The 11,958-nt window shown below is 40.1% G+C and overlaps 4 protein-coding genes across 4 annotated transcripts; all 4 read left to right on the top strand.

The window, feature by feature from the left end:
- The first annotated feature begins 406 nt into the window (after positions 1-406).
- LOC145952325 (putative mitochondrial protein AtMg00310) lies at positions 407-946 on the top strand. The gene has a single exon (XM_083064670.1). The coding sequence runs from the start codon at positions 407-409 to the stop codon at positions 944-946; it is 540 nt and encodes a 179-aa protein (XP_082920796.1).
- Positions 947-1,473: 527 nt separating this feature from the next.
- On the top strand, positions 1,474-4,919 carry LOC109807197 (uncharacterized). Its single transcript, XM_083064669.1, has 2 exons — positions 1,474-2,165; positions 4,775-4,919. The coding sequence occupies exons 1-2, from the start codon at positions 1,474-1,476 to the stop codon at positions 4,917-4,919; spliced, it is 837 nt and encodes a 278-aa protein (XP_082920795.1).
- Positions 4,920-4,931: 12 nt separating this feature from the next.
- On the top strand, positions 4,932-7,147 carry LOC145952324 (uncharacterized). The gene is made up of 4 exons (XM_083064668.1): positions 4,932-5,150; positions 5,419-5,796; positions 5,996-6,077; positions 6,183-7,147. The coding sequence occupies exons 1-4, from the start codon at positions 4,932-4,934 to the stop codon at positions 7,145-7,147; spliced, it is 1,644 nt and encodes a 547-aa protein (XP_082920794.1).
- A 1,251-nt stretch (positions 7,148-8,398) lies between these two features.
- On the top strand, positions 8,399-9,295 carry LOC145952323 (uncharacterized). The gene has a single exon (XM_083064667.1). It carries the CDS (start codon positions 8,399-8,401, stop codon positions 9,293-9,295), a length of 897 nt encoding a protein of 298 aa, XP_082920793.1.
- Positions 9,296-11,958: the final 2,663 nt, after the last annotated feature.

Raw genomic sequence — 11,958 nt, 5'->3', positions numbered from 1 at the left:
GCTGGGCTTTCATAATAGATGAGTCCATTGGATTTGCATGTGTATGACCTCAATCAACTTTAGCATTCTCATGAATGGTGAAGCATCTGAACCAATCGTTCCAACTCGAGGATTGAGGCAAGGCGACCCATTGTCCCCTTACCTTTTCATCCTCCACGCGGAAGGCTTATCTACACTCTTGAAAAAAGCATAATCTTGTGGGGATCTACATGGTACCAAAATTTGCAAGGGTGCACCTCAACTAACGCATCTGCTGTTTGCGGATGATTGCTTCCTATTCTATCGAGCCTCAGTCTTAGAGAGCACAAAACTTAAAGAGATCCTGAACCAATATGAGAGGGCTTCAGGACAAGCTATAAACCTCTATAAATCATAAGTTTATTACAGTCGCAATACACCTTTGAGCATGCGTGAGTCCATCAATAACATTATGGGTGTCACAGAATGTATGGGCACGAGCAAATACCTAGGCCTACCATCCATGATAGGTCGCAAGAAGAAGGCCATATTTAACAACATTAAGGACAGGATTTGGAGGAAAATTAACCACTGGTCGAGTAAGCACTTATCCAAAGTAGGGCGAGAAATACTTTTGAAATTTGTTGCTCAAGCAATCCCTTCGTATTGCATGAGCACTTTTCCCCTCCCAACCACGCTCAGTGGTGAAATACAAAAGATGATGAACTCCTTTTGGTGGGGTTCAAACAGAAATGCTGGTCATGGAATACATTGGTTAAACTGGGAAAAGGTATCCATGCGAAAAGAACATGGTGGAATGGGATTTCGTCATCTCCACAGTTTCAACTTAGCCATGCTATGGAAGCAAGCTTGGAAGTTTCTAACCAACCAATGCTATCTTAACTCGCGTTTTCAAGGAAAAATACTTCCCAAGAGGGGACTTTTTGGGAGCTCGGTTGGGCCACAACCCAAGTTATGTTTGGCGTAGCATCCACACTTCACAGGTGGTGGTTAAGAGCGGCTTGAGATGGTGCATAGGTAATGGTCAAGACATTCATGTATGGCGGGATCCTTGGTTGCGAATCTCTACAACTCCATATGTGACCACACCTAGTCCACCGGGTCATGACTCATGAGAACCTACTGGTATCCCATCTTATTGACACAAATTCAGGTACATGGAACCATGAGCTTCTTTCTTTGTTGTTTTCCCAGTCTGATGTCTCTACCATAACTGCCATACCTCTCACTCACCTTCATGAAAGGGATTCCATCACTTGGAACCTCTCTAGGAAGCGTAGCTATACCGTAAAATCAACATATTACTACATCATGGAGTCACTTATCTCCAACTCACACCTTAGGGAACCGGGTAACTGGCTGCAACTATGGAAACTTAAGCTACCGCAAACAATGAAGATCTTCCTCTAGAGAATACTAAGAGATTTTTTACCCTCTCGCTATCGGCTATAGCAACGAGGTGTGCCATGCACTATCCTTTGTGCTCACTGTAACATGGGCCTTGAAAACGAATGGCACCTATTCTTTGACTGCGCTGAAGCCCAAGCCATTTGGAATGCTTCTGGCATTTGGACTCTCATATCACACGCTGTCAACAATGGTAACGATTTTAAGGAGACGCTCGGCCATCTGTTAAATAGCCTCAGTCACGAAAACATAGTCAAAATGGTGGTCAGCTTATGGTGTATCTGGCAGCGCCACAACAACAAGATCTGGTCAAACACCACTACTCCTCCTCATCTTGTTATCTCCCAGTCCATGCAGAAGTTTGAGGAATGGCAGCATGCACGAGCAAAGGAACATCCTCCTCCCACACAGTCATCATCTCCTGGTAGCTGGACGCGCCCACAAGTAGGTTTCATTAAAGGAAATGTTGATGCAACCATATTTAAGGAAGATAACAAAGTAGGCTTTGGAATCTGTTTACGTGATGCAACTGGGTCCCTCATCAAGGCCAAGTCAGGCTGGCTCTATGGAGTAGCCCCGCCCCACGAAGAAGAAGCCACGACTCTCCTAGAATCCATCCGGTGGGTGTGTGATCAAGGTTATACCCGTGTCATACTCGAATCGGATTCCAAACAAGTTGTGGAGGACATCCTAAACTCCAACATCTATTATTCAGAATACGGTCACACTCTACATAGATGTCATTCTCTACTCAACTCTCATCCGAACCTATTGGTCAGGTTCATCCGGAGACAAGCAAATCATGTCGCTCACTCCTTAACTAGGACGTCAAGATACTATGCTAGCTCCCATGTTTTTTATTTCATCCCAACATGTATTGCACCTCTTATTTTGAATGATATCAGTTAAGTTTATTCCCTTAAAAAAAGTGTAAAACATCCCTAATTTTAGTCCAACATTCAAAAATGCATGTGACTTAAATAATAATATCAACGTATATTTAATTACTAAAATAATAATAAGTAATTATTTTTAGAAAATTAAGTAAAACAACTAGAACTTAATTTCATGGACTTTTTGTTAATTTTCATATTTTCAAGGATTGAAGTGTCAACGACATACACTTTTAGGAATTTGAATGGTGTTTTATCTAGAGATGACAAAAAAAATCAGTACCGTGAATAAAATTTGTTATTGATTTTAAATGTACAATTAAATGAATTTTCACTTAATAATAGAGTCAAAACAGATAATAAGGTACTCATACCTACAAGTAGCCACACTTTAAAAATATTTAAAATACTATAAATTATATATAAAGTAATTTGGTTTAATTTATCTTTATACTAAATATTATTTATTTTAGTATAAATATATATTATAAAATTATTTTTTAATATAACTATATGCTTTAAAATTATTTCTTTTAATTTAATTTAATTTTTTATCTTTTGATTTAAAATTTTACATTTTGTCAAATATCTACAAACATCCATGGATACCTGCAAATATATAAAAATTTAATAAATACCGACTAAATAAATACTCACAATAAATGAGACAGGTGACCAAAACTATTACTTATTGTGTTGTCATTCTAATTTTATATCTCCAATTTTGCATCGATTTAATCAACCACATAATAAAAAAAGAAAAAAATAAATGTGAAAACAAGTTCCCAAAATGATATTTGAAATAAAAAATAAAAAATAAAAAATAAAAAATAAAAAAAAAAGTTTGATAATTCAATTCCATTAGTAGTTATGGGCAAAGAGTGATTCATTTTCTACTAAAATTCTTTAATTTTGGGAGCATCCACTAGCAATCTAGCATACTGGTTATAACTTATAAACAAATATAAATGTTGTTCTATATTAAGACTAAACAATTAATTAATGGCAATATGCCTCGGTGGTTAAATACTAATTTTTTTTTATTAATCATGCCTGTCACATTTCAACGGGGTAGCTGAATATATATATATATATATATATATATATAATAACATCACTTTACAAAAAACTTAGACTATAATCATGTGAAATCCATGAAACATGGCATAAGAAACTTCTTAATATTAAGAATTGATCTATATATCTAACCACCAACTTGACAAAAGAAGTAATTAAAAATAATGACCAAGAAAGATAGAAGTCATCCATTGTGGGCACGTTCCTTTTCTTTGACTTTTGGAGCTTAATTTTCCTTGGCACCATTAATAGCTAGTATCCAAGGGGAAAAATGAAGAACAAAACATCACAAACAGCTTAAATGCTTGATATATATGCATAACTACAAAGAACCATAATTGTATTTTACAAAAAAAAAAAAATAGATAAACAAAATTATATTAATATATTTATTATGATAATACAAAAGAAATAATATTATAAAAAAAATTAACAAAGACTAGAATAATTAAAAAAATTTACAAATATAAAGACTAAAAAAACATATTTTAAATTATACAGATTAAAAAATTTCTTTTAACTTATAGAATGAAAAATATTTATCTTAAATTACAAGGAATAAAAAATTTAAAAAAAATATATAAAAATTAAAAATTAAAAAAAAATATTTTAAATTATAAAAACTAAAAAATAGAATAAATAAAAATAAAAAATATTTAAACTATAATTTAATTAAACTTCAAAATACGAAATAAAAAAAAAACTAAACTTCAAAATATGGTCACCCATCCCTTCGTTTGTCCTTGTTCTTAATCTTTTATTACCTAAATGACATTCCCAACGTGTAAATGAAGTCAAGGCGACGTGGATTTGACGTTCCTAAAAGAATAACATTTAAATTTAATAGTCATAAAGATAACATTTAAAATAAATTTCGTTGTTTCCTTGATGCTTGGCATATTTCAAAGACGCAGCTGTTTTAATTAATAAGTCATATATTTATATGAAATGGGTCGGTGAAAAAAATATGAAATCTTAACATTAAAAAAACTTGTTATATAGCAACAAATACTCACATATATATATATATATATATATATATATATATATATATATATATATATATATATATTATTAAAAGTTATTTTGATCTATATAATAAATATAATATATTAGTGTACGGGTAGGGAGGTCGGCCACCACCCGGTCGGCCATTGAATGGCAGAACCAGGCAGCCGAATCCCAATCGGCCACCTGGATCGGCCTATCGTCACTTATTACCTTTAATCAAGTAGTTATGGGTTAATTAGTTGATTAGGGTGTATTACCTAATACGGTAAGTATGTTGCGAGGCCCATGGGATCCGGGCCCATAAATGACAGTATAAATAGCTCAGGACAAAAGGTAACGTCACTGTTCATTAATTATCCTAGAGATTCGAGCTTGTCCTGACTTGAGCGTTGGAGTGCCTTTTGCAGGTACCAACCCCCTCTTCGGCGTATCGGATTATTGGATCGGGAGTCTCGTTCGGCCTTCGAACTACAAGAAGACTTAGTGTGCCCTTCAGACAGGTACATTTGGCGCCCACCGTGGGGCCGAACCGAGACGATCTTAGAAGATTAATCGAGCAAAACAATGGCGATAACAAGGAGGACGAACACGGTAGATCAGCAACACGAAGAAGAACATGTCGAGGTGGTGGATGAAACCAACCTTTCTGAAACCGTCCGTCTATTGAAACAAGAGATGGAGGCTATGAAACAACAGCGAGAAAAAGACGCTAAGGAGCTTTCGGCCTTGAAAGCTGAGAATGAGGCACTAAGGAATCAAGACACCTCATGGAAACCTACTCAGGTCACCAATACGCAAACCCAAGGGTCGCACCAGTCCCATACGATCATACATCGGTCCCTCGTGCCTCGGCAGTAGCACCTGAAAAGCACCCCTCGGCCTTACCACTGTCGGTCGGCCTGCAGATTTGACAACCATCGGCTCACACCGACACCCTTTCACCCCCTCCATAATGCAACTCTCTCTTCTGGACAATTGGAAATCTTTACCCATTGATAAATATGATGGTACCACTGATCCTGATGAACATCTTGATGTTTTTCTTACGCAGGTAACCCTGAGTACCACGGATGATGCTGCATTGTGTCGCATTTTCCCCACATCCCTTAAGGGTAGGGCGTTGAGCTGGTTCACTCGGCTACCCCCTAACTCGATCGACTCATTCAATACTCTGTCATCTCAATTCACAGTTCAGTTCGCAACTAGCCGTCCTCATAGCCTGACATCTTTGTCGTTGGTTAGCCTTCGGCAAGATAAGAAAGAATCGCTGCGGACGTTCATGGATCGGTTCAACAAGGCAGCCTTGGAAATCCGAGATCTTAACCCGGCGGTAGCACTTCATCACCTGACGACGGCTTTAAAATCAGGGCCATTTGTCAATAGCCTATGCAAGAAGCCTCCTTCAAATATGAACGATCTGCGCAGAAGAGCAAATAAATATATGCAAATGGAGGAGTTGGCCGAATTTTGAAGTCAAGCTCGGGCTGACCAGCCGGCCAAACCCGAGAAGCCAATCGAACAGACATACAGGGGGCGAGGCAAAGAAATAGCTCTTCGGGACCGACCCGTGCGAGGTCCCAAATACCCCAATTACACCCCTCTTAATGCAAGCCGGGCAACGATACTAGAGCAGGCTTTGGCAGCAGAAGTGTTGGCGGTTCCAAAGAGAGCTTCCACTCCGCCACGCGCCGATACCAGCAAAACCTGCAGGTATCACCGAAACCGCGGACACTCAACTGAAGAGTGTGCCGCCTTAAAAGAAAATTGAAGATTTGGTCAAGCAAGGCAAGTTGCCCAATATTGTGGATCGGCCAGCTTCATATCGTCCCCGCTCCTCGTCCCAGTATCGACACAACGATCGGCATGCGCAGGATCGGTCTGATAGACCTCGGCGTGAGCGAAGTAGGTCACAAGAAAAGAGAGATGATCCGACACCTTCACGTCGGAGGGTCATAAACACAATCGCAGGTGGATTTACGGGTGGCGGCTCGACATCTTCTGCCCGAAAGAGACACCTTAGAGCTATTCGTTCGGTCAATAATGTGGATAGGCAATCTCCCCGACGATTACCAACAATAACTTTCACTGATGCTGATTTTCAAGGCATCGATCCTGAGCAAGATGATCCAATGGTGATTAGCGTCGAAATCCACAACTGTATAGTAAAGAAAATGCTGGTGGATCAAGGCAGTTCGGCAGATATTTTGTATTGGAATACCTTTAAGCAGTTGGGTATTTCTGAAAGAGAGTTGGTCCCATACGACGACCCTTTGGTCGGTTTTGCAGGGGAGAGGGTGAACACCAAAGGGTATATTAAGCTTTTCACTCGTTTTTGTGTTGACGAACAGGAAAGCAAGGAAATTCAGATAAAATACATCGTGGTAGACGCTCACACATCTTACAACATCCTCTTGGGACGACCATCGTTGAATATGCTAGGCGCTGTTGTGTCAACTCCGCACCTAGCAATGAAGTTCCCTTCTGATAAGGGGAAAATCATCACCATCCACGCCGACCAAAAAGCGGCTCGGGAATGTTATTTTGCTAGCTTGCAAGTAGCTCCCATCGAAAGAAAATCAAAGTCCAAAAGGGTTCATGTCGTCAACTCTTCGGCATCAGTTGAAGAACCAGTTTGGGATCTTGATCCAAGAATGAATGATGAAGAACGCGTAGAGCCGGTAGAGTCAAAAAGAGAGCTACAGATCGGCTCGAGTTCGGTCAAGTCACATACATCGGTGCCGACACATCTGAAGAAGACTGTTCTATCTTGCGCCGGGTGATAATGAAAAACAAAGATCTTTTTGCATGGACACCTTCCGACATGCCCGGCATAGATCCCAATATCATGTGTCATAAATTATCAATTTGTGCCGAAGCGAGACCGGTTGCCCAGCGTAAAAGGAAAATGGGAACCGAACGGAAGCAAGCAGTAGAGGCAGAGGTGTCCAAGTTACTAGCAGCGAGATTCATTAGGGAAGTTCACTACACCACTTGGTTAGCAAATGTGGTAATGGTGAAAAAGCCGAACGGAAAATGGAGAATGTGTACTAATTACACTAATCTCAATAAAGCATGTCCCAAGGATGCTTACCCACTCCCGAACATAGATCGGTTAGTTGACGGTGCCTCCGGACACAGAATCCTCACCTTTCTCGATGCTTATTCGGGATACAATCAAATCCCCATGCATCCCCGTGACGAAGAAAAAACAGCTTTCATAACTGATTCGGCCAATTATTGCTATCAGGTTATGCCCTTCGGGTTAAAAAATGCAGGTGCAACTTATCATAGATTGATGAATAAAGTCTTCCGGCACCAAATCGGTCGAAGCATGGAGGTGTATGTTGACGACATGGTTGTTAAATCCCACGACATTGCCCGCCATGTAGTTGATCTTGCTGAAGTATTTCAAAAATTGCGCCAGTATGACATGCGTTTGAACCCTGAAAAGTGTGTGTTTGGGGTATCAAGTGGAAAATTCCTCGGGTTTATGTTGTCGGCAAGGGGTATAGAAGCCAACCCTGATAAATGCATGGCAATCGTCAACATGGTAAGTCCCAAAAACCTTAAGGAAGTCCAGAAGTTAGCAGGACGCCTTACTGCACTATCAAGATTCATCCCCTGTTTGGCCGAAGCAGCCAAACCCATTGTAGGATTGTTGAAGAAGATCAAGAAGTTCGAATGGTCTGAGAATTGTGAGGAGGCTTTCAAGACTTTGAAGGAATGCCTCGGCTCGCCACCTATTCTTTCCAAACCCGATCCCGCGATACCAATGGTGGTGTATTTGTGCGTCAAACGACGCAATCAGCGCCGTTTTGATTCAGGAAAAGGTGGAGCAACAACCTATCTACTTCGTCAGCCGTATGTTACAGGAGGCCGAGACCAGGTATCAGCTTCTAGAGAAGATGGCGCTTGGGCTCATTCATACCGCTCGGCGCCTCAGGCAATATTTTCAGAGCCATCGTGTCATTATCCGAACTGATTGCCCGATAGCCAAGGTGTTGCGAAAGCCAGAACTAGCAGGACGGATGATGGCCTGGTCTGTTGAGCTATCAGAGTTTGATATCAGCTTTGAACCACGAGGTCCAGTCAAGTCTCAATACTTGGCTGATTTTGTTAATGAATTGCAACCGAAAGGCCGTTTCGAGAATGACGTGTGGACCATACACGTGGATGGCTCGTCAAACAGTCAAGGCAGTGGCGCAGGTATAATTCTTGAGGGACCGACAGGAGTAACCCTGGAACAGTCTCTACGATTCGCGTTTATAGCGTCAAATAACCAGGTCGAATACGAGGCACTATTGGCAGGATTGAGACTCGCACAAGAAATCGGGGCTACACGATTGATATGTTGGACCGACTCGAAAGTCGTATCAAAACAAGTGAACGACAATTTCCAGGTGAAAGATTCAGGCCTGATAAAATATTATCACTTATTTCACAGAATGCGCAGCACTTTTGAGGATGTCCAAGTGAAACACACGCCGAGAGAACATAATGAGAGGGCCGATCAGTTAGCTCGGTTGGCAAGTAGTAATCGGAAGCCCGGTCAGCTACGAACCACACTTCACCTTAATCTGGCCACTCCAAGTGTAACACCGATCGAATGTATGACGAGCGAAGAGCCTACACACACTTGGACAACGGAAATAATAGACTACCTGGAGCTTGGAAAAGAACCATCTGACCAGGCAGCTGCCAAAAAACTCCGAGCTCAGGCGGCCAGGTATTCGGTTGTTGGGGGACAGTTGTATCGCAGGGGTTTCTCGGTGCCTCTTTTGAAATGCATCAATACGGCACAGGCGGATTATGTCTTGAGAGAAGTTCACGAGGGCATATGTGGATCTCATTCGGGAGGGAGGACGCTAGCTATGAAAGTGCTTAGAGCAGGTTTTTATTGGCCAACCCTCAAAAGTGATTGCATGTAGTTCGTCAAGCGTTGTCTTTCATGCCAAAAACATGGCAATCTTATCCATGCCTCGGCCGAAGAACTGCACAGCATAAGCTCGCCATGGCCTTTTGCAATATGGGGAATGGATATACTCGGACCATTCCCGATAGCTAAAGGCCAATGCAAGTTTTTATTGGTTGCGGTGGATTATTTCACGAAATGGGTCGAGGCCGAACCACTCGCCAGCATCACAGCCGCTAATGTTCAGAAGTTCTTGTGGAAGAACATCATTACTCGTTTCGGCATTCCTCATGCTCTCATAACCGACAATGGTTTGCAATTCACCGACCAGAAACTCAATCGATTTATCCAAGATCTTGGCATTCAACACAGATTTACATCGGTCGAACATCCGCAGTCCAATGGAAAAGCCGAAGCAGCTAATAAGGTGATACTTACTGAATTAAAGAAACGATTGGGGGACGCTAAGGGAGCTTGGGCCGAAGAATTGTTAGAAGTCCTGTGGGCCTATCGGTGCACGCCTCAGTCCACAACTCAAGAAACGCCTTTTAGGCTAACATATGGCACCGATGCCATGATCCCTGTTGAAGTCGGGGAACCTTCCTTTCGGCGGCAACATTTTGATGAGACAACCTGATAGATTATGGCCAAGGCCAAGGAATCCAAGAGGAGATACATTAAAAGAACCAAGAGGAATGGGATGATTTTGAAGACCTTTTTCATATGTTGTAAATATCTTGTACATAGTTCTCTTGTATAGGCTTATTTTTGCCTTTGTATTTGTGAGGCACTTTAGTTTCTTTTATTAGTCATTACATATTGATTCTAGGGTGGGTTACTTGGAGAGTTTGACTCCATTTAACCTCTTTTGTTGATACACTCATTTTCTATTTTTCCAGTAGTAGAAGTGGGGTGGCATTTAGCAATGCTTGAGGGTGTGACTAGTAATTGGGCCAGAATTGGGCCTAGGCAAAATTTTACATATTGGACTCATTTTGCTCCTAATTTTTCATAGATTTGATTTAGCTAGGTCTCATCATCATTGGATGAACCTAACTAAATCAAATCAAACATTTTTGAAATAATGAAAGTGAGCAAAATAGGACCTTGGCCGCCCACCTTTGCCTAGCTCTTTGTCTTGGCCAAATTGCTTATCCTTTCTCAAAGTTGAGAAGCTTGTGCTACAAGCTTCTCCTAGCTTGCTTCCCAAGCAAGCTAAGTGAGAAGCTTGCTCCACAAGCCTCTTAACTAGCTTGGATGGTCAAGCCAACCAAACCATGGTTCACTTGAACCATGGTTAAGGTTAGCTTGCTCCATAAGCTACCTACTTCTATAAATTTGTAAACCTTTCATTTTCCCTCACTTTGGATGAATGAAATCAGAATTTCTAAAAGAATTCTCTCTTCTCAAAGTCTCAAAACCGTGGAGAACAAGTTCTCCCTAGTTCCTTCACAAAGGTTTCCACCTTTGTGCCTTGGAGCCTCCATCTTCTACTTCTTCAAGGAGTAACCGAGCACTCCTTAGTGCTTCTTCACCATTGGAGCTTCTTCAAAGGTGTTTCTTCATCATTGGAGTGTCTAACCTCAAGAGAAGAAAGGGACTTAGCATGGTTCAACTTGAAGAACATCAATCTTCTCCAAGTGGTTCCATCAGTTTTGGTATCTAGAGCCTTGGTGCTCTTGAGGTTATGTGTTCTTAAACTTTTGTATGAATCCGTGTTGTCTCTTCCATATTTTACATGTCTTCTTGTGTTTGCTGTATGGATCTAGGTTTAATACATATTTTGATGGATCCTATATGTCACATGAGAAGTGATTGATTCACATTTTGCTTGTTCCGTTAATCTTGAATCAATCCGGTTTTGGTGCTTTAGGCTTCTATGAACTTGTGCATTTTTTATTTTGTTGAGTCTTCTCTTATTCCTTATGACCTGAATCCGTGATTGGATTATGATAATGAATAGCATGTGTTTTTGGTTTATAATCTTGTGTTTTGTCTAGAGTCATGTATAGTCCTTTACATGTCATTAATTCCTAGACTAGCTTGTTTAACCTTTGTTTTTGTGTTGTTTTTGGTCAATTCTTTTTGTGCAATTTAAATACTCTTTGTACCTGACCTATATGTGCTTTTGTTTTACATATTTGAGTTCTTGATTTGCTATTAGTTCTAGCAAATTTCATAGAGTTAGGTTTCTTTGATGTCACATTAAAAGTTTTGTCAAGAAAATATGTCAAACACTATTCCTATTAGGTTTCTTTGTGTCTTGCTTTGTGGCTGAAACTTTTAACACTTTTTAAGTCCTCAAAACAGAGGCAAAACAGAGGTATTAGTATGTTAAATTCAATGGAAAAACAAAAGAAAAGAGTGCTTGAAAATTGACCTAAATTTTGTACAAAATTGTGAAGCACTAGAAAAACATTTTCACTAGTATACCTCTTGTTTTGTGGAATTATTTTGGTAGCAGTTTTACTTCTTTAAATCCGAGATTAATACATGTTTAAAAGGCATTAAAATCCTGTACAAAAAGAAAAAGAAAAAGTGCAAAAGAATTTACAAAAAGAATCACAAAGAAAAAGTACAAGAAAAAGCCAAGGAGTAGAAAATTGTGTGTGGTGTGCTCTCGGATTTTGGTTTGTATTGTTTGTTTGAAAGCTGTCCAGCCACATAGAACTTGTTCTT

This window comes from Cajanus cajan, chromosome 10 (genome assembly GCF_000230855.2).
Source record: "Cajanus cajan strain Asha chromosome 10, NIPB_CcT2T_4, whole genome shotgun sequence".
Taxonomy (NCBI): Eukaryota; Viridiplantae; Streptophyta; class Magnoliopsida; order Fabales; family Fabaceae; genus Cajanus; species Cajanus cajan.
Note: the sequence above shows the minus strand (reverse complement) of the source record. Positions and strands in the feature narration are given on the sequence as shown.